Here is a 21,664-nt window from a genome sequence, read left to right as displayed (position 1 = left end):
AGAGGATGAACTGGCGCAGCTCTGCGCAGTGTTGATGCTGCCGCTGCCCTGAGGTGAGCAGGTGACCTGGCTGCGAGCGGGACAGTCAGTGCCAGCCGGGGAAAGGCGTGTGAAATCTCAGCATGCAGACAGCAAACAGTTTCCATCTAAATAGTCCAAGTAGAGCAGGCATAGCTGGGAAAAACACTGTTTTTTCTCTCTGATGCATAGATCAAGATGACACTTCTGTCCCACCAGGCTAAAAACACCCAGGTGCACCAGAACCACTGTTACCAGGCACAAAAAACCCAAGCGAGAAGCGTTTGGTCCAGCCGCACAGACCCACCGCACCCTCGCGGGCAGCTTTACCTTCCACGTCCACGCTCAGGTAGTTGCGCACTTCGTTCAGAATGAAGTTGATGTCCTCCTCGGTGGGGATGGGGTGGGAGGTGACGTCGGTCGGGCTGTCCGTGGTCCCCGCGATCGTCATCTTCTCCCAGGGCAGGAAGAAGATGACGCGCCCGTCGCTGGTGGCCGGGTCCAGCAGGCCCATGTGGTCAGGGCTGCAACACAGAGCGGACGGGGTTCAAAGAGCTCGGGCAGCACCCGGATTCTGCTCCTGCACGCCTTGGACCCCAGATAAAGTAACAGCACCGCACCTTTGTTCTTAGGTCAAATGACTTAAAAATAATAATAATAATAAATCTGAGATCTCACACATGGCCGCGACCTGGCTTCAAAAGGTAGCGCCAGAAGTTTACAGAAATAACACCCTCAAATGTGATGCTCAGATATCGTTAGAGTTTAGTTCCTAAGCGAGTTAGCAGAACACAACCTTAAGTGGAGCAACCAGGCCTCTGGCATCTCGCATCTCCGTTTGCTCTTGGAAATCTTGCCCGTTGGAATTTCAAATGCAAACATTTGGAATTTTTAAAACAGTGATTGCCTGAAACTCATCATGGAATGAAGAACTGCTTTTAATCAAAAAACAGACAATAACTTATATTATGGCACAAAGGAAAAGGCTCAAACAGAATGCACATTAAAACGGAAGAAATAAGAACCTTTGTTCTGTTTTGATGCATCTAAGTAGCTAAGAAGAAAAATTAAACATGAAATATTATTGACCCAAGTTATCAATCACCTGTGCCCCAAACAGGGTAAAGACAGAAGAAATCTCGATTACTTCTACAACCTGCGTGCACAGAAAGGGCCAAGTGTCAATAGTGGGAAGAAAAAGTAGCAGAAGCAAGAGAAGAGCAGGATTGAAATGGTAAGAATGGCCGGGACGCTGAAAACGTCCCCGGCGCGGCAGCCGCGGCACAAACGCCCACAGACCCTGAGGGTTCCACCAGGAGACACATTCCAAACGCTCCCAGCTCCCACCGCAGCGTTTCCGAACCGGGGGCTGCGTTCTGAGGGAAAAACGGCAAAATACATCACCTCCAGAGCGACCTACACCAACTAACTGCATGCTAGTATCCAGAGATGGTTTTTTTTACTTTACTTATGCCAGTCCTAGAAGCAGAATGATACAGTCAAACGGAGAAAAGCGTTAGTTCTTTGTACAGGGAATTTTAACTTATGTATAAATGTTTCCTAGTATAATGTAGGAAAAACAAAACAAAACATATATCCATGTGTGCAGAACCAGTTATCACTTATTAAATAGCTCTGCTTATATGTTGGAAAACAAAAAGCTGCTGTCAACACTTGCAACTGAACAGCCCTTACAGAGGAGAGCACTGGAGGACCCGGGGCTGCGGAACAGGGACCGAGGGGGGAACAAGGACCAGAGGGGACGATTCAATGGCCTCAGATACCAACACAACAGCTGCACGCAGACAAAGACCTGTTGGATGCAAATTACCTATTTGAGAGAGCCACAAGCTGAACCACTGAATATTTCATTTTCAGGAAGCCTAAACTGCTCGCGGAAGGGAAGTTTTCAATATCTGGAAAGGCTAGAAGAGAAGCTGAAAATTTCATATATAGCATGTATATTAGAACATTTTTTAGATGATATTTATAGACAGCTTAAGCCTACAGTCGGAGAAGTACAATTTAATAGGGGAAGTCAACACAGATTTGTGAAAGGTAAATCACGTCAGACAAATGATTACTTTTGAAAATGAAAAAGCTATTGATTTAGAGGCAGAGGAAACCAGAGATTTAATATATGGTATCAGAATATTCAGAAAACTTTAGATGTTCTCTCAAAAGTATGATTTTTTTTTTAATGTGATTTCATAAAACCTATTCAAAATGAGGAAGAGAAAGAAGTAACAACTTAAAGCTCAGTTTCACCACACCACCTATGGACTGAAGTGTTTTCAATTAGATTACACAGCAAACAATAAGAAAGGATGGAACAGTTTTCCATATGCCAATTAATTTACTGAGTTAATGACTACCGGCTATCCTGGGAAGCTCCCTCTCAATCTCCTATTGCTATGTTTGTGCCATCTTATAGAAACAATTGAAAAGCCACCAAAACAAATTCAAATTAAAGCGTTCCCATCAAAACGAGCATCCTAGTGCTCAAATACTGGCGGTCATGGGACTCAGAGGCGTCTGACCAAAGCACCGACACGTGCGGCTCAAGAGCAAATGTGCGACTTTCCGGGGCAGAACTGGGGGTCACCAGCCCAGCTCACCTGGAATCTGGAATGCAGAGCACAGAGGAAATTCAAAATAATAATTAAAAAAAAGGCAGAAAACATCAGAAATTTGTCAGAAGGGACGGGAAGAACAATCTTGCATCCATGGGCACGTTTGGGGCAGGAAGCCTTTCCCAACAAAAGGAGCCCAAACCCCCGCGCTTTAGCAGAGAATAGACTTCAACCACAGGGAGTGATGGGGGCGAACTGCAGCTCCCAGAATAGCCCTGAAAATAGAATTAATGAGAGCAGCAATACTGGGACTATTAATGAAGAACATAAATGAGTAAGAAGCCCATGGGAGATGAATGCATTATGTTAACATTAGTTTTACAAAATCTTAGCTGTGTTTATACCCTGAAACCTCCTCCTGTTATAAAATTTTCATTTTCACGAGTCTGGGTCAAAATTCTGCAAAACATTTTCCGCAGGGCAAGTGGATGCGGTGAAATAACGTCTGCTTGTCAGGATCACCCCGTGGCACCGGGAGACCTGGTATGAGCTGGAATAAACACCCTGAGCGCGTTCACGGGGCAGCTCCGGGCTGAGCCACGAGCACGGGAACCCGGCGCGGTTCCTCCCGTGGGCAGACACGAGTTCACACGAGAAGTCAGGCCCACCCGCTGACACACGCCAGGGAACACGCAGAATGGGAATTCTCTGCTTTTCCAATTAAAATCATTAGGTTATCACACAATACATAAATAAGAGCCCTAGCGCATGGAGCCATCTTCTGCTTTGATTTTCCCAAGTGACTCCAAGTTTTAGAACCTCCCGTGTTTTTGCCGTAGGGCCGCACAGTCAATCGCACGCGTGCTTCTCGTAGGACACGGGAAACCAGGATTACAGCCCGTTTCTCCACGCTGCTGGTGCTTTAAACCAGCTCTCGGGTCATTTTCCCATTTTACATGTGGAAAGACACCGAAAGAAGAACAGATTGCAAGAGGGATTTTATACGAGGCCAGAAATGCCTTAATTTTACAGTGTATTGTCATGTCCTACTGGGACAGCTCTGGCAAAAACAACATGTTATGCACTGGAAATGTGAATTTCTATTCACAGAGGAGCGCGGTGAAGACACAGAAGGTATCACTGCAAGTGCTCTGCACCGACAGAACCGGGAGCAGCCTAGGAACGGGAATTTCCATTAGGATGCTAATGACTGCGGGAACAAAGGTAATATTTGAGCTTCAGCTGACAGGGCTTATGTGGGAGAAGGGGACTTGGTTTTGCAGCAGCAAACAAGGAGAGCGCGGTGTCGCAGCTGCCACGGGCCCCGCGGGGGGTGCAGCGGCACCGCGACCCCGCCCTGGCGCTTTGGACCCCTTCTCATGTTGCCCACGCGTTGTATTCACTGCGAGCGGAGCCGTAACGCGGCAGCCGCTGCAGAGCTGGACGTCTAACAGGAGAAGCGTTTCTGCGTGGAGGCGGCAGCCCCTCCGCAAGGTTTTCTGTGCGTCGCTCCACTCAAGCTGCTTGTGACAAAAAGGCACCTTTCGCAAGCCTGTTGTAAAGGCTCTGCCTGAACGCCCTGCTGCTTCGGCAGCAGTTCTGCCTTGGTGAGTTTTAACTAAGAACTACAAGACTTGAGTCTTTTCTGAAGATGTGGAATTGTTCTTCTCATCGGCACGGTGCCAGAATCCTCTTAAAAATAAATACAGTTAAATTGTGCATTCAAAACTACCGTAAAACCCACAAACGCATCTCTGCAAGCTTATTTATTCCGTCCATGGGTAGACTGTTACAAACGGCCCAGGCTTTGAGTGTCGTTACCTGTAATAACCAGGCATGACGATGTGCACGCCCGCGCTGGGCTGACAGATGTTGGGCACCTCCTGATCATCCATTTTGCGCACCGAGTCTGTGAAAGGTCCCGTAGCATTGATAACACATTTGGCTTTGACATCAAATTCCTGCCCTGTGAAAGAAAACAGCATCAATCACATACACCATTTGTTTTCCTGCTCACTGACACTCTCTATTATTAATCTGTCTATGAACTTAACCTACTGTAAAGTATATCGTGCTTGTCTGAACTGAACGGCTGGAATGGGTTTTGAAAATTAACAAAGTTTTCATGTAACACCAGATTTGAAAGAAAATGTTTTACAGTAAAATTCAATCTTATCTGTAAAGGCAGAGGAAGGTGGAGCGGGTACAAGTTCAGCTGAAATCTGCCTCTCAGACGAGAGAGATTTCAGTCTCAACCCATAGACTTGGTAAATGGGGTTATTACTGCACGTAGCATTTTACAATATCATCTTTGCTTGACAGAAGGGTTTGGATGTAAAGCTTAGTCTACTCTGCCAAAACACTAGGATTTGAGTGAAAAAGCTGACAGAAGTTAAAGCTGATTGACACTAATGGTATGCCGCGCGCCGCGAAGATGGCTCCTTTCTCGGTTCATTGATGTTTACCACCGGCAGCGCTCCCGCTCCTCCCTCCGATCAGCGCTCCGGTGTTTCTTTAGCAGAGAGAACTCTCCTCCAGCGCCCTGCTCCCCGGTCACCGCGGCACAGGGGCCACTGCGGACAGTCAGCGCTCCCGTCTGCTGAGCAGGGCGCTGGACCCACAGCATCACTGCACCCATCGAGCAGGGCGCTGGACCCACAGCATCACTGCACCCATCGAGCAGGGAGCTGGACCCACAGCATCACTGCACCCATCGAGCAGGGTGCTGGACCCACAGCATCACTGCACCCATCGAGCAGTGCGCTGGACCCACAGCATCACTGCACCCATGGAGCAGGGCGCTGGACCCACAGCATCACTGCACCCAGCCAGCAGGGTGCTGGACCCACAGCATCACTGCACCCATGGAGCAGGGCGCTGGACCGAGGGGCAGGAGGCGCACCCTCTCCGTGGGCCGGAGCGTGCCCGGGGCGCCGGGAGGGACCCACCTGTGAGGACGTCCCTGCAGCGCACCCCGCAGACGCGCTCCTTCCCGCCGGCCGGGTCTGTCCTCTTGAGCAGGCGCAGCACTTCAGCGTAATTGGCGGTGGCAGCCCCGTACCTGGCAGCAGTGAGGGCGATGGCGAGGTTCATCCGTGCGTCGTTGTGCTGTCCTGCAGCGGGGACGGACCAGGGGAAGGACACCAGTCACCTCCAGCCACAGACTTGTGCTATGGAAGTGTGTCAGAACCGATCTGTCACATCTGTCCCTGTCACATTGAATAGGCGTGATGGCTGCTCGCGTCTAACGAGCATTATTTAAAGACACAGGGAGAGCGGTGCTGTGCGCCCGCACGGGCCTCCCCGCCATCCCACCCCGCACCAGGTGCCACAGCCTCCGCTCGTTAGGAGACCCAGAATTAGCACTCGTTCTCCTCCAGTTTAGGAGCAGACAAATCACTTCTCTCTTTACCTTCTCCTGTGCAGTCGTGCTGTAGTTCTGTAACTGTATCTAAGTACTCGTTTGACAGCCCGAGCAATACTAATCAGCAGTTCCTATTAGCAAGCGTACCACACAACACGCAGCATCCCAGAAACAGCCTTTTGGAGACTGTGCCAAATTATCAGCTTTCTAGAACTGTTTTCTTTCTCGCATATGCATTTTAACTTCCCAACATACAACATAAGAGCATCAAAAAAACAGAAATAAGAAGACAAGAATTAATGAAGGATTCTTAACATATATCATTAAAGATTTATTACTGAAATTCCCTCGTTAAAGAAAACCAAGAGAGAGGCAGAGGGATCATGAGGGGAAGATGATTAATTACTTTGAAATACCGGCTTCACCTGAGACTTTTCCTATTTATTATTGCCACTGAAGTTAAAGTCCTGGATGCTGGCTGGAAAGAATTACTATACATTGAAGGGGCCAGGCTCGCTGTGTCCTGAATAATTAATTTACAAGAGGACTAAACTTGCTGAGGTACGGTTCACTTCCCACGTGTTTGGACCCCTTCTATCACAGGTAATACTGATAAAGTGATAAATTTGTAATAGATATTGTACTTGCCAGCATTCCCAACGTTTAGTATAAATGGTTTATGTAAAGTCTGGTCCTTCTGATTCTGCCTGTGCAATCTCGAACCACTGCGCAAATAATCTGTTCCCAGCTAAAAGGGCAAAGTTATAAAGATGGGATCAATGGGCTCGCGGGCAGCACCTCCCCGCCCCACACTCCGCATTCTAACGCAGCCCAGGGGGTGCAGCGCAATCAGTCTGCAGGAGAAGCAGAAACAGTGAGATGATAAAGCACCGATGAAGAAACAAACAGTAACTCCAACCCAAGTAAGCAAACAATGCCCAGAATAAACTGCAGAAAAGAACAGCAAAACAACTGAGCAAGATGTCAGGAAAAGTTGGGAATGCTCCATCACACAGGACGCACAAGGCTAAACAACCATCTGCCAGAAGCGGCGGGCAAATCATTACATAAACGCATCAACATTTCTGCCGCAGCAGTGTCAGGGACGGATAAAACGACCCCGAGGTCCAGCTCCAACCTCGGCATCCCGCACAGGGCCGGGAGAACAGGCATCTCGGATCTAGAGGGAGCACTAGGCAAAAAATACAGACAAAGAGCAGCAACAAGCTGCAGGACAGTTGCTGCTTCTGTGTAAAGCAGAACGCAGCTCATATTCCAGAGCAACCCGGGGAACGCTCCCCCGGCCCAAAGCCGGCGGCTGTCACCGTGTGGGGGTCTGCACACCCCCCCCTTTGCTGTCACCGTGTGGGGGTCTGCACACCCCCCCCTTTGCTGTCACCGTGTGGGGGTCTGCACACCCCCCTTTGCTGTCAGACACATGGGGTTCTGCACACACCCCCCTTTGCTGTCACCGTGTGGGGGTCTGCACACACCCCCCTTTGCTGTCACACACATGGGGTTCTGCACACACCCCCCTTTGCTGTCAGACACATGGGGTTCTGCACACACCCCTTTGCTGTCAGACACATGGGGTTCTGCACACACCCCCCTTTGCTGTCAGACACATGGGGTTCTGCACACACCCCCCTTTGCTGTCACACACATGGGGTTCTGCACACACCCCCCTTTGCTGTCAGACACATGGGGTTCTGCACACACCCCCCTTTGCTGTCACACACATGGGGTTCTGCACACACCCCCCTTTGCTGTCAGACACACGGGGTTCTGCACACACCCCCTTTGCTGTCAGACACATGGGGTTCTGCACACACCCCTCTTTGCTGTCAGACACATGGGGTTCTGCACACACCCCCCTTTGCTGTCACACACATGGGGTTCTGCACACACCCCCTTTGCTGTCACACACATGGGGTTCTGCACACCCCCCCCTTTGCTGTCACACACATGGGGTTCTGCACACACCCCCCTTTGCTGTCAGACACATGGGGTTCTGCACACACTCCCCTTTGCTGTCAGACACATGGGGTTCTGCACACACCCCTCTTTGCTGTCAGACACTGTCCCTTCCCAGTTTTGTGACTTAATTGTCCAGAACAAAAGTAATCCAAACAATCCAATCAGCAGAGTAAACAATGTGGAAACAGGCATAATTTCTAAAAAGAATGAACATTTAAGTAACAATTCTTTACTGAGCCCCAAATGCAAGAGCCTCTCAGCACTTGTAGCAGCTCCTAATGCTCACAATGTCAGCGATGTGAGGGTATGTGGAGCGCATTTCGGGATCTGGACTACTGCGCTCGAGACAACATTTTCACGCTTCCTCTGAAACTCTCATCCATTTTCCCCTCATCGTTATTCTGATGCAAGAAAGCCCTTGCTATTACTCAATTCTCAGCTGTCCAAAAGGAACTGAGAGTGCCGCTGTAATGTATTTGCAGGAAGAGGACTGGGAAATAACCAGTTCCTGATTAACTACACATCCAGAAAAACCCACTGGCTTCAGATTGATGTGATGTACAGCGCGCAGTCCGCGGGTGTGAACAGCGGAGATCTGCAGGGGTCCACATCTGAAAGAAATGAAGAGTGACTTACCAGCTCAGAAATTTATCATCTGTGGAGAATAATACTGCAACAGTTTGGTAGAGATGGGGTCACAGTCCAATGGTTTTTATACTCGGGAACGGCTCTTTTCTTTTTTAAACCCTCCGACTCACACGTGCACATTTCCCCCAGACAATTACATTAAACCCTGCACTTTATATGCAATTATCTTCTTTTTCCTCGATGTCTGAAGAAGTGGTTGCTGCTCCTCCATGCTCACCCGCATTCTAAAGGTACCATAGATGGGTGAGTTGTCACTACAGCACTAGTCACAGTTGACAAAGCATATTTTCCACTGATTAAAGTAAAACTAGCTATTTACACATGTGCTATTTTGGAATCAGGAGTGATTATTCTCACACAGAGATCGGCATGTGCCCTGGTACTTAGACGATCCTTGCCATTCTAGAGAGAAGTTAAGGACAGCAAAGCAAAGATTGTGCATCTTTTTGAGTTTCCAGTTGAACACCACCCTCTCCATGTAAGGTTCAGAGATCCTCCAACCCCCAGCTAAAAGCCTCCAGGCTGAACCTCCACCAGAAGAGATGTGTGAAGTTTATTGGCACGATCCCCACGTGCAGAAGGTGCCCAGGAAACCCACAGCACAGCCGTGTGACAAACGGCGAGGTGACCAAAACTCGTACGGGAGGTCCTGACCTCCTACTTCACCAGCTCCGTCCTGCACAGCAGCCAACGCACGGCCAAGAAAACCATTAAACCCCCTCGTCACAACCTCTCTAGGGTACCACAGGTGTTTTCCAAATGTCATAAGCCGAAAAGTTATTTTTTACAACAGAAAGGCTAAGCCAAATTGATTGGGCAGTGTTTTCCATATAGTAATAATGGAGCGATACTTTGATTTTTGTTATGGGAAGCCAACCTTGCTTTTAACAAAACACTGGCTTAACTGTCCTTACGAAAATATCACTGAATCCTCTAAAAAAGCCCCCCTTATTCTTAGCAGCCATATCGCTGAGGACATTTAGTGCGTGAAGAAAAAGCGCGTCCTACATCACGTTGAGAGCAACAGTGATGCCATTTGGTTTATGATTTCTTTTTTTGTGTAATGTGGGAAAGTTCTATTTCCATTCCTTAGCAGCAAATGCTCTACTTCTTCAGAGACGAGCAGACAATGCTTCCGCTGGCACCAACAGGATCCTCCCCCAGCGCACAGTGTACGTTCAGTGTGTCAGCCGGCAGCGCCGACACAGCCGCCGACTGCAGTTTGCTGGCGACGGACTCAGCCCAGGGGTGTGAAAACCGTGTTCATCAGGGACCCCGGTAGTTCCGGTCTGTCCTGTCCCGTGTCGCTGTCTGACACCTGTTAGTTTACACCGACTCCGGATTCCTGCTCCGCTAAGACGAGCATGGCGCAGCGGCCAGCGGCTGCGCTTTCCTTCATTAGCCAGAAGCTCTTTTAATTCTCAGAGGGTAACTCTGGTTCACGTTAACCTTTCTGTGCTGCGCACACACCCGCGGTTCCCCAGCACAGCCGCTGCATGATGAGCAGCGTGTAACACGCAGGGCAGCGCTGCGGCTGCGGCGCCCGCCCGCGCCGGCTCCTGCGCACTGCGCGCCCGCCGCGGGTCTGCGCCGCTGCCTCCCTGCAGCACAGGAGCCGCCTCACCTTCCCGCATCTACAGCCTCTGCTGATGAACATCCCTGGTTACTGCTGCGGAGGTCAGCTTTAACGGGGAGCTGGAAATTAGCCATGCAAGGAGCTAGCTGACAGTCTTAACGAACTTTCTCGAGAGGGCACATCTTTCCATAGAGCCACCTACCAGGCTTCTTCAGAAAGGAAAGACACATTAAAAGAAGTATTTGAATGAGACAACTAGGCCCACAGTATGGTGGCAATTTTATATCCCTGTATAATGCAGCCATACAAATAAGTAGGTTTTGTGCTCGTTTGTTTGCTTTTAAAAAGCTGAAGGGATAAAAGCAAACAAATACTTGCAAATGACTCTCGCTTGCATGTTACTCATTTACTGATACCAGAGAGCTCCACTTATTGAACTGGAATACTTAAGTACAACACAGGAGGAGCCCCGTGGACTTGGAACGTACCCCAAACCCGCCCCCAGCATGGAGACAGCGACAAATCACCGGATCACCACAGCAGTAACACCCGTTCTCCCCAAAAAGCACTGACAGCCTCAAAGTTTTGTCTGAAAGTATATTTCTGTACCTGTCCACTCTCACAACAGCCTTGCACTAGACAATTGCATGTACATAAGGAAAGGAAAGGAAAGGAAAGGAAAGGAAAGGAAAGGAAAGGAAAGGAAAGGAAAGGAAAGGAAAGGAAAGGAAAGGAAAGGAAAGGAAAGGAAAGGAAAGGAAAGGAAAGGAAAGGAAAGGAAAGGAAAGGAAAGGAAAGGAAAGGAAAGGAAAGGAAAGGAAAGGAAAGGAAAGGAAAGGAAAGGAAAGGAAAGGAAAGGAAAGGAAAGGAAAGGAAAGGAAAGGAAAGGAAAGGAATGCATGGCAGCACATTTATTCCATGTGCATGGAAGTTTTCTTGCTGTATGTGTAGATACAAACCTTACCAAAACCTTACCAAATTTAACGCTGATGAGCAGTAATTATACATCACTCTACATAACTGAGTTACCAGGACTGCCCGCATCCTCTCATTTTTAAATAAGTGCTTAGTTGCATGAACAGTTTTATTGCAAGCGTTAAACCAGGAGCTCAACATCTGTTGTACATACGGAACGCGGTGACATCGATCCGCGTTCAGGCATTATGAATCAGCTGGAGTGACTCAAAATTGTTCCAGACTTGTTCGACAAAGAACCCGGCAAGTTCCCTTCCCCTGACATAAGTAGCATAAGGTCAGAGGTAAACACTGAATTGGGCTCGTGAGTCACAAGTCAGTAAAAGTGCCCTCCGACCTGAACTATTTCTTGCTCTCTGAATCACATGAAACTGGAGTCAAAAACTGGCTGCAAACTACCAGACTTTCTAGGATCCGTGGCACGCACGCGTTTGTTCCTGGACGGCTCCGGAGGGAAGCGTTCTGACTCAGTTACACCCGCTCCAGCCGCCCACGGGCACCAGAGCAGCACCACGCCAGACTGTAAATACTCACAAATCATGTATCATTTGAATCCTGCTTTCCGCTGTGTTATCTGGGCTACTGAAATACAGCCCGAGCAGGTGGGAAGAATGATACGCAGCTAAATACGCACTTTGCGCTGAAAAAAAACACACGCGCCGCATTGTTTTAGTTCTTTCAGATCTGCCCAAAGATGCAGATGTTTTCAGCCCTCGCTCCGCAGCAGCCGCAATGGAAAGGAAAGCCTTGAGCTTGGCCTTCTCACCGCTGAAACCGAGTTTAAATAATCCAGTAGCAATCATTTTGAGTAAGTTCTTGCTTCCTCCACTTAGCACCAGCTTAGATGACAAGCCATAGGCGTCCCTGTCCCTGTGAGCGATGCAGCGGTAACTCAGCGGCTCTGAGGCTCTGCTCCTGGGGCTGGGAAGGATTACAGCCCGTTGCCCACCAACAGCCGCGTTTACCAAAGCTCAGCACAGCCAGAGTGCGGCAGAGACCACCCAGGCGGCAGCAAAACCACCTAAGCCAGGCTTAGGGAACTTAAAGTCAAGATTATTTTCATAAGGTAAGATCAAAGGAACGGAGGAACCTGTGGCCAAACAAACTGTATGTATGGATAAAAAAACACAGAGAAGATTAGGAAATGAAAGTAGGATACGTTCCAACTTAGGTACAGAGTTACAAACAAATGAATAACACGAGCAGCAGACAGCAAGCTTGTAACAGCTTTTTAAAAATTTGAAAATCACAATAACCTGAAAACATCTAATCACGTCTACTGCCGAGAAGATAGAACTATCGAAACCCAGATACCAGAAGACCAAACTGAGCCACAACATCCAGGCACATCAAGCAAGTGACAAAATCTGGAATTACTGTTCTGTGCTGCTGCTTTATAATGATGTTGTTTCCCACTTCTTTTGTATCAGCCTTCAGCTTGTCACCACAATCATATTGCACTGTCAGTGTCAGTAAAGCACAGCGTTAGAATGAAACTAAACACTGTCACTGCCAGTTTGTGGGAACGGTGCGGAAATGTCAGGGGGAGCAGCTGTCACGGCAGGTCTGCAGCCGTGTCACCGCACCAGGGACACGGGGATGTCAACATGGCGTGGTGATGCCAACATGGCCGTGTCACCGCACCAGAGAGACCTGGCGATGTCATTTTGCCATGCCACTATGCCAGAGATGTGGCAATGTCAACATGGCCATGTCACCACACCAGAGAGACGTGGTGATGTCAACATGGTCATATCACCATGCTGGAGACGTGGTGATGTCAACATGGCCATGTTACCGTGCCAGAGAGACGTGGTGATGTCAACATGGCCATGTCACTGTGCCAGAGAGACGTGGTGATGTCAACATGGCCATGTCACCGTGCCAGAGACATGTGATGATGTCAACATGGCCATGTCACCACACCAGAGAGATGTGGTGATGTCAACATGGCCATGTCACCGTGCCAGAGACATGTGATGATGTCAACATGGCCATGTCACCACACCAGAGAGACGTGGTGATGTCAACATGGCCATGTCACCACACCAAAGAGATGTGGTGATGTCAACATGGTCATATCACCATGCTGGAGACGTGGTGATGTCAATTTTGCCATGCCACTATGCCAGAGACGTGGTGATGTCAACGTGGCCATGTGACTGCACCACAGATGTGATGACGTCAACATGGCCATGTCACTGCACCAGAGATGTGATGATGTCAACACAGCTCATCACGTACCCACGTGGTGTCAGAGCTCCCACCAACAGCCTAAATTGGGGGCAAACTTCAGTCTGAGGCAAATTGTGCTTTGCACGCCGCAGTGATTTTCCAGGTGTAAGTGAAGTGGCGACCGTGTCGCCAGCTCCTGTGCCTCGTGTTCAGCGGGCAGGACACCCAGCTGACCGCAGGACCCCGTGGGGACCAGCAAGACGCACAGGCATCCCGTAATCCGTCTTCCTTCAACATATAGTCATACCTACAATATGGAACAGCGTACATATTAACTAATGACTGACTATTAAGTTCACATAAAATGCACCCGTATAAATTACGGCAGAATTACATGCTTCGTCGGAGTCTCTCCCCTAAAAGCCACGACACGCCGGGGAACGCTCAGATGTTTGTGCCACAATGTGCAAATAACATCGTTTTGCTCAGGAATAATCTTAAATCTTTGAGGTAACATGATCTGAAGAATTATTCCCCGTTCACTTCTTAGGGGACACAAAAACCATCCTCTGCTTACGTGAGCATTAAAAAGAAAAAAGAGGAAAGAGAGAGGCACAGAATTCACTAGAATATTCATCATTTCCAACCTTAAACCCACAGCGTACAAACAGATGAATCCAGCAAGTCAGAGAGCAAAGCCAATTTAATCTGTGGCTCCCCTGAGGTAAATGTAGTTCACAGTCCTGCCCCCACCCCAACCTCAGCCATAATCCCCGCGTCCTGGAGGTAGAAAAGCACTGGAGTGAGGAAAATTCTGCAGCAGGATATAATGATCCAAAATGACAGGGACAATAATGACAATGAATTTCATGTCTCCCAGTCATGAGCTGGGGATGCTTGACTGGGCTGACTTACACAATTAAATTGTTACAGGTACAGCGGGAGCCGCAGTTATCACCCGTGCTTTTGGGAGGGATGCCCGGGGAGCCAAGCGCCGCTCGGGGGCTGCTGCACCCTCTGACAGCCGCAGAATCGGGTTAAAGACACGCCGAGCCGTTCCAGGCTATTGATTTTACCCCTTCGGAAAAGAGCTCCGGCGGATAACACACATTAGGAGCGCAGGCAGAGACCCAACGGGTTTTCTCTCATTTTGGAAGCGCCGTTTCTGTGAATATTTGCCGTGTCTCCCGGCAGTGCTGACACGAGCCCGGGCGGGACAAGCACCGTCGCTGCCCAGCGCAGCCCCGGCTCTGCAGGGCTCCACACGGGCTCCGTGACCCACGGACGGAGCGCCCTGCCCCGCGAGGGACACGCGCGGCACCGCCGGTCACCCCTCGGCCGGCGCGCCCGCCGGCTCCTCTCGCCCACCCGCCTCACCCTGCAAACGCCAAGATATACGGTCAGCTGTGTTTCACCTATAGAGTCCTTTAGTGAAAGCTGTCCGGGCTTTTATACCCAGGGAAGGAGAAAGTCGTACAGCTGTCAGCATCTGTAATAGGGTAATACCCCTCTAACAGCTCAACATGCTCAAAATATTCATTTGTCAAATATGAATTATAAAGCTATAACATTTCATAATTCAGGACACACTCAAATACTAGGAAAAATAGCTACAAGAGCCTAAATAAAAAAAAGCATTTATTCCATTTTTGACAGCTTAATGAATGCCCTACTCTTTTGCATTGATTTTTGTGTGTGTGTGTGCGCTGGGAAGGATTTCTCAGGGGGTTTGCCGTAAACAAGGAAAGCTAAATCCTCTGCCAGCGCTTCATTCTATACCTTTAAATAACCCCCACATCAAATACTTCAGGACATAACATACAGGAAAATACTGAGAATGCAAAACATAAAGAACAATTACTTCGCAGCAAGTATACTGGAAATTTGTAGAGCAAGATTTTAAAACAATCAAATGCCTTGATGTGGCAAAACAGTCACAGAAGTGGCCCATGTTAATTCCTGCTGTCAGAAAACAGCCGGAAATTCAGAGAGCAGGGTCAACAAAGCCCTAAAATCTTAAATTCATGACTGATTCCAGAGCACAAGTTTTCCTTACACACCTAAAGGCTCATCTTGCAAGGCAAATATGCCAACAAAAGCCTGCAAGCACCTAGAGATAGCAAAATAATGCATCTTAAAAAGATCTGTGCAACTTAGAATTTCTAAACACTTTAAACTGAAACATTCTGGTCAGCTGGATCTCTGCTTTAATGGTTTTTTTCCCTGGTTCTCAGCATAATGAGCTCCATATAATTTAAATGGAGATTAATTCTTCCATTTAAAGAGCTTTACAATAATTCTGCCCGCGCCGTGGTTGCTCAGCCCAGCCTCTCGCAGCCTCTTCTCCCGCTTCCTTCGGCTACATGAGCAGAACTGACAGGTCGCTGCTCAGATCGCAGCCGCGTCCTTCCCCCAAAATGTTGCCTCTTTGCTGTTCAGGAGTATCCTAATACCAACAAACGCTAAATGCGGTCTGACATGTACCCCTAAGAAACAAACTTGTAAGTTGTGGCTTCAAAGGAAACCTTGAATAAATAGGACACATTGTGTACACCCAGGCTAACATCCAACATATGCTTGAGTTTCCCGATGCCGAGACAGAGCAAGAATAGCCCCTGGGAAAGGCTGCGATTTGCTGGTACTTCCAACATTTATCATCTACCAGGGGAGGCTGGGTTGTTTTTTTCCTGTATAAACAATTTTTTAAAATGTAATTAAGAAGATCACAGCAACATTTCAGAACACATACTAATGAATATCGGATTGTTCGACACGCCGTGAGCTTGATCAACAATTACAAAACGAAGAGCGTCCCTGGTCTTTCCTTTGCAAAGACCATCGCCCACCACCCAGGCACGACTGGGCAGCTGGTTTTATCCAATTTAACAGTCACCTACATAATGAGTGTTTAATTCTTCCTTTGGTGGTGGCGACCAGCGTGTCAGGCAGGGAGATGCTGCTGCCGGTGCTGTTAACAACTACACACAAGGTACGATAGAGACAGGAGCCGAGAAAAGCAGGAAAACAAGATAAAACCACATTCACTGTGCATACAGTGTCAGTTAAGACGTGCCACTCCTAAAAGGCCAATTTATTTATTCACTATTTAGAGAATACAGACAAGGGATGGACCCACTTAGAGACATATATATGTATATATTCGTCATTATTCAATGCTCTATTTTATGACTAGTCCTTCTGAAAGAACTAAAAGGAGTTTAATTTGACCTTACCATCCCCTTCTCTACTTCAATTCCCCTTCCTTTTTGTCCTCTATTCCTCCAGATTTAGGGCATGAAAGCGTATCACTAAAATTCAAGTATAATAATTGACAAGATCCAAAGTGTACTTGCCGAACCACCGTGACTCAAAACAAAGTTACTGCGGACAGAACACGAGTTAATTGATCACAGTGAAATACCGAACGTGTCGCAGCGCAGCCCGAGCCCACGCGGGCCGTGGCTGACCCACGAGGAGTCACCGCACACAACCCCGCTCTGGAGTGCGGCGTGTTCAGAACTGAGTCAACATTCAGTTGGAAAGTTTGTATTCTGGATTAGGTGTAGCTTCAAAGCACCCAAATATGTATTAGGAACCGGCAAATTTGACACTTTAATCCTTCAGAACCACTTTATTCTTCTGGTAAACTGAGGTTTGGTGGAGCTTTGAGAGGGTTTTTTCTTATTATTTTTTCACTGCAAAACACTTTGTCTTTAAATTTTGCATAAAAATGTGGATAACTAAGCTGTAGGCTTACGAGCAAATAACAATAAGGCCAGATATACCCACATGAACAAGGTTTCACTGGCAGCAAAATTTCAAGTCCATTTTTGCCCCGTCTCACCAGATGAGTCCCCAGCCGCCTGATTTTTGATCTGCTGCTGGGGACGAACCCGCGGGAGGCAGCTCCAGCCCGCACAGCCCTGCCCGGGTGCTCTCCATTCACACACCACACGGCACCTCGGTGCTGAATCCTCATTATTGCAGCGCTGTTCAAAACAATTCATCGCCCAAGAAACTCACAGACTAATGCTAAGGCTACCTGGTCGGTGTGTACCTCTGGCTTGCTGCAGTACCCAACAGCTGTGATACACCCAGCTACCTCTATTGAATCAGAGAAAAACTTCTATAGATTAGAAATAGGTTTCAAGTTACAGTGCTCTTACGAGAAGTGTAATTACAGTTAAGAGAACCACTTCATTCGTCTTGCATGCTCCTGGGATCCCTCAGAACAGTCTAAGGGATACATTATGTTAATCTGAATCACTTCTATGTGTGCTATTTACAGCAGCTCTTGTTACAGTACACAAAAAATACCACACAATCCCATAACAAGTTTTGCTTCTAAATAGCCTCTTAATTCTTCTAGAACTTAAAATTAAGAGAAGATGCACTCTCCATCAGACAGGTAAGTCCATCCATTAAATCTCACCTTACTCCCAATTAAGAACCTACACATATCTATTCCTGCACATATATACCATTTATTTGCTTCATTCTGCCGTGCTCCGGGACAACTTGCAATTACCAACAAGTGCTTTTGCCAGAAGACTCAGAAATACTCTGTGTGTCCAGGGTGTCTGGAGGGCCCCCCTGCTGCTCCCCACCCCAGAGCCCTTATTGATAAACTGATGAGCCGTGTAAATGCAGTTCTAAAACAGGAAAAGAAGCACCTCCGTAATCAATGCGGTGCGAAGACCTCCCTGGCTGCCAAAAGGTCACAAACTACATCTTCAGGTAAAAACTAACTAGAACGGTACCGCTCCCAAAGTAGATCAGTATTGCAGCTATTTATTCTTTGGAGGGCTCCTCCGAGCCCGCGAGGAACCTACGGCTTTTGCCCTACCCTGAACACGCTTGGCATTTTGAGGTCACCGAGCAGGCCCCATTTCTGAGGAAGTCTTACCAACGCTTTCTGTCTTGGAAGGGAAATGGAAGAGCAGTGGAGAAGGAAGAGTAACAATCCCATTAAAGACACATCATGAAAGAGAGTGGAAGTCTGATGCAAAGAAAATAATACATTCCGTCTTCTAGATATGGCAACACAACCAAGTGCATCAAGAAAGTGAGTATGACCATACAGCTGGGTACCCCAATGTAAGCAGCGAACCTTCCAGCACTTGGAACTTGCAGAAGTTCAGTGTTTCTTAAATCCTGACGTTCTGACAGTTTGGGGATGTAACTTGCCTGAGATGAGCAGGTACTGGGATCCGGCAGTCTGGAGAAAACCCGAGACAGCGGCACATCACGTGTGACTGCTCCAGATCACTTTCCCGGTAGTCACTGGTCACAAAAGCCAACTCACTGGTCCCCAGTTTAGCTGGCGCTGCCCTGTGCGTCTGGAGAGACCGAAGGGCCAGAGGGGGAACCGGCAGAGCCCCTGCAGCCCCACCGTGCCAGGAGTGCTGCCGGACCTCCCGCCAACAGGGCAACCGGCTCGTCCGCTCCGACACCACCAACAGGGGTGACGCTCCTGCCAAACCCAGCACACATCGACGCTTCCGAACGGGAAAACCGCCGCTCTGAGACGACTGCACGGAGCTCTGTTAAATCGCTGTTCTGTTTCCAATGAACATCACAGGGCTGGCAGAAAACATCGTCCTTTCTCCCACTCAGACAGATTTTGTGCAAGTGTTATATACAAACACACCTCACACGAGCTGATACAATAGATTAAATAACTTGAGCTGGAGGCATTTTTCCGCTCATGAATTTATAACCCTGTATTTAAAGGGGTTTTAACATTCATGTCTTACAGCAATCTCTAGTATTTCATTATAATCACAATGAACGCTGTCTTTGCACAGCAACCAATTTTATTGGTGATACACAAAGTAATTGATCTGGGCCTCATCCAGCCCAGCGCAAGAACCACAACCAGCAGCCGGGTCACCCAGACAGGCCTGACGTTATTTGCACAGTGGAAGTGCTGCAGGAAACCGTTTAACATCACTGGAATGATCACACTTTCCCTCCTGACTTATGATAGCGCGCAAGTGTTGAGGCTGAGGAGTGTTTAGAAAAGCTACACACAGCTGGAAAGTTGTAGGGAGTCCCCAGAATGTTTTCACATATCACTATATATAGCCAAAAAACCGAATACATTCTCTCCTACCTCCAATACGTTAGTGTCGTGAAAAACATGATTTATCTACTAAATGAATGCTTAAGATACAAGTTGAATCCTTTAGGTTGTTGTTCTTCCCTTTAGAAAGTCAATGTATGCCATCTACAGTTGTGCTCCCCAGCACCAAAACACAGCGCACTGTAATGCTGAAAGCTCAGAAAGGCAACATACCGTCATAGTAGACAATGGCTGCAACAAGCTCGTCTTTGCGTAGCATTGGGAAGAGCTCCAAGGCTCTCGACTTGCTAAGGACGTAACTGCTTTTCAGACACTGACTTCCAGCCACCATGTCGTACAGTTTTATTCCAAGCCAGTAGTACGGCAGCTGCCACCATCTGCAGGAAAACACAATTCCCCATGAGTTGAAATTATAAAGAAAAGTGCATGTACCCACTGCTGTAGTATAGAAAATGCTGAGTAACACAGTGTGTTGTATTACACCAGTTGCACTTTGTACCATCATACACATTCATGGTATCACAATATAATGTAAATACGCAAGAACTGGTGTCTTGTTCACTACTATTTTCAACTGCTGCACTCGCTGTAGTCAGTTAAACAGATTCATGGCTTCATTTATTTTGGAATTAGGTTCGCAAACTGGCTCTTTGTACTTCAGTGTGAGATCCCAGAGCTGTGTGCTGAGGGAGATCCAGGCCACATGCCCCGCTGGAAGGGTCCCCAGTGCACAGCGGGGCTAACAGCTCCTGCACAGACAGGACCAGACCAGCGCCGTCACCGCTGACCTACTGGAGTATGGCTATTCCAGCCCCTTCTACTAAGCCAGGAATAAAGCCACAGGTTAAGATCATTCAGCAAGAGCTCACTGCTCTAAGTTGCTGCAGTGAGTAACTGCTGTGAAAACCTACCCCAAATCACGTCAAGTTTCCGCCTCATCCAAGCAGCAAACTGTTCTCTCAACAGCGAACAGGTACACGCCGTGGAAGGCGATTGCACCGAACTAGTGCACGTGCCCATCGCTAGAACACTGCGACAGCACGTGTGGAAGCCAAGGGTGTGCTGGAAAGAACAGCAAATAACACCCTGGGAATGAGAGTCCGTTCAGCTGCAAACTCCGTCCCGGCCCATCGGGCGGGCAGAGACGCTGAGCAGCTGAATCGCAGACGTGTCTGTGGGACGGAGACGGTGACCGGCCCGCAGACCCGCTGGGGACCAGGACCTGCGACCTGCTCCGGGGGAGCAGCAGCAGGAGGACGGCAGAGCAGAGCAGAGCTTACTTGTACACGGGCAGCATGATCGGCAGAGGAGCTGACAGGTGGGGAGCAATTTCAAGCAGATTTGCACGCTCCTCAAGTGCTTCTTTCACCATCCTGTACTGAAAAATAGAAGCGCACATGTGAATCCCAAGTTACCCAACTCTGTCTCCACATGCAAGAAACTGTTTGGTAAAGCAAATACCTTGCAACATCTTTACTGCTCTTCCAAAAACACCCTGAGATTTGCTGAAAAATTCAACACTTAAAAAAATACGTTTCCCAAGAAAATGGTAAGCTCCACTGGTTTCATTTGGGTGCCTTGGCAGGACAGTCGAGCTGTTTTTCATTTGGACGTGAAGCACAGCAGGCTGTGCTAGTGCAGCCGTGGGCAGGGGCGCTGGAGGGGGCAGAGCCCACGGTCCAGTTCGGTGCCCATTCCCACAACCGGCCCCAGACTGACCGAGCTGCACACGCAGGAGCGTTCTTCTCCAAATCCATCACTATGAATCAATACTAAGTTGTTCTTCGGCAAAAAAATAAGAGGTTGATTTCTATAGCTGGATAACTGCATGTTTTATATGTTTGTCCCCAAGAAGTCACCATTTTTGTGGCACTATTATAACCGTTAAAAGTTTGCGATGTTTCAATGAGAAGACGAATCAATTTCTCAAAACAAAACCATCACACTTCCAGCAACACAAGAATACATCAAAACATTTACATGTAATCACTCATTTACCATGTTTGCTTTCCCTATTCCAAAACAAACAGGACAACCCCTCACTCCCTCAATTTCTGCTTGTGACGGGTAGGAAGCTCTTTTATTCTGCACTCAGCCTCGTCTCTGCTTTCCTTCCCCAAACTCTGTACAGCCTGCAAGGCACGGCAGCTGAAACACCCATCCAGAGGCAGCAGCACCCGCCTCCCTGCTCTGCAAAGCCCAGCTCCCCCGTGCAGCGGCTGTGGAATACAGCAGTCGAGTTCCGAAACGATGAGAAGGAGACTTGGATGTAA

General features: G+C 48.2%; 1 protein-coding gene across 1 annotated transcript in view; it reads right to left on the bottom strand.

The window, feature by feature from the left end:
• GPD2 (glycerol-3-phosphate dehydrogenase 2) overlaps positions 1–21,664 on the bottom strand; it is a 52,517-nt gene that overhangs the window by 11,487 nt on the left and 19,366 nt on the right. The window contains exons 5-9 of the mRNA XM_082056070.1: positions 20,672–20,769; positions 19,605–19,768; positions 5,540–5,704; positions 4,413–4,557; positions 349–542 (exon numbers count right to left, since the gene is read on the bottom strand). Of these exons, the coding sequence (XP_081912196.1) occupies positions 349–542; positions 4,413–4,557; positions 5,540–5,704; positions 19,605–19,768; positions 20,672–20,769 (766 nt within the window). The remainder of the gene's footprint in view (positions 1–348; positions 543–4,412; positions 4,558–5,539; positions 5,705–19,604; positions 19,769–20,671; positions 20,770–21,664) is intronic.

This window comes from Streptopelia decaocto (assembly GCF_964273445.1).
Source record: "Streptopelia decaocto genome assembly, chromosome: 6".
In the NCBI taxonomy this organism is placed as follows: Eukaryota; Metazoa; Chordata; class Aves; order Columbiformes; family Columbidae; genus Streptopelia; species Streptopelia decaocto.
The sequence above is the reverse complement of the archived record's forward strand: the minus strand, read 5'-3'. Positions and strand labels throughout refer to the sequence as shown.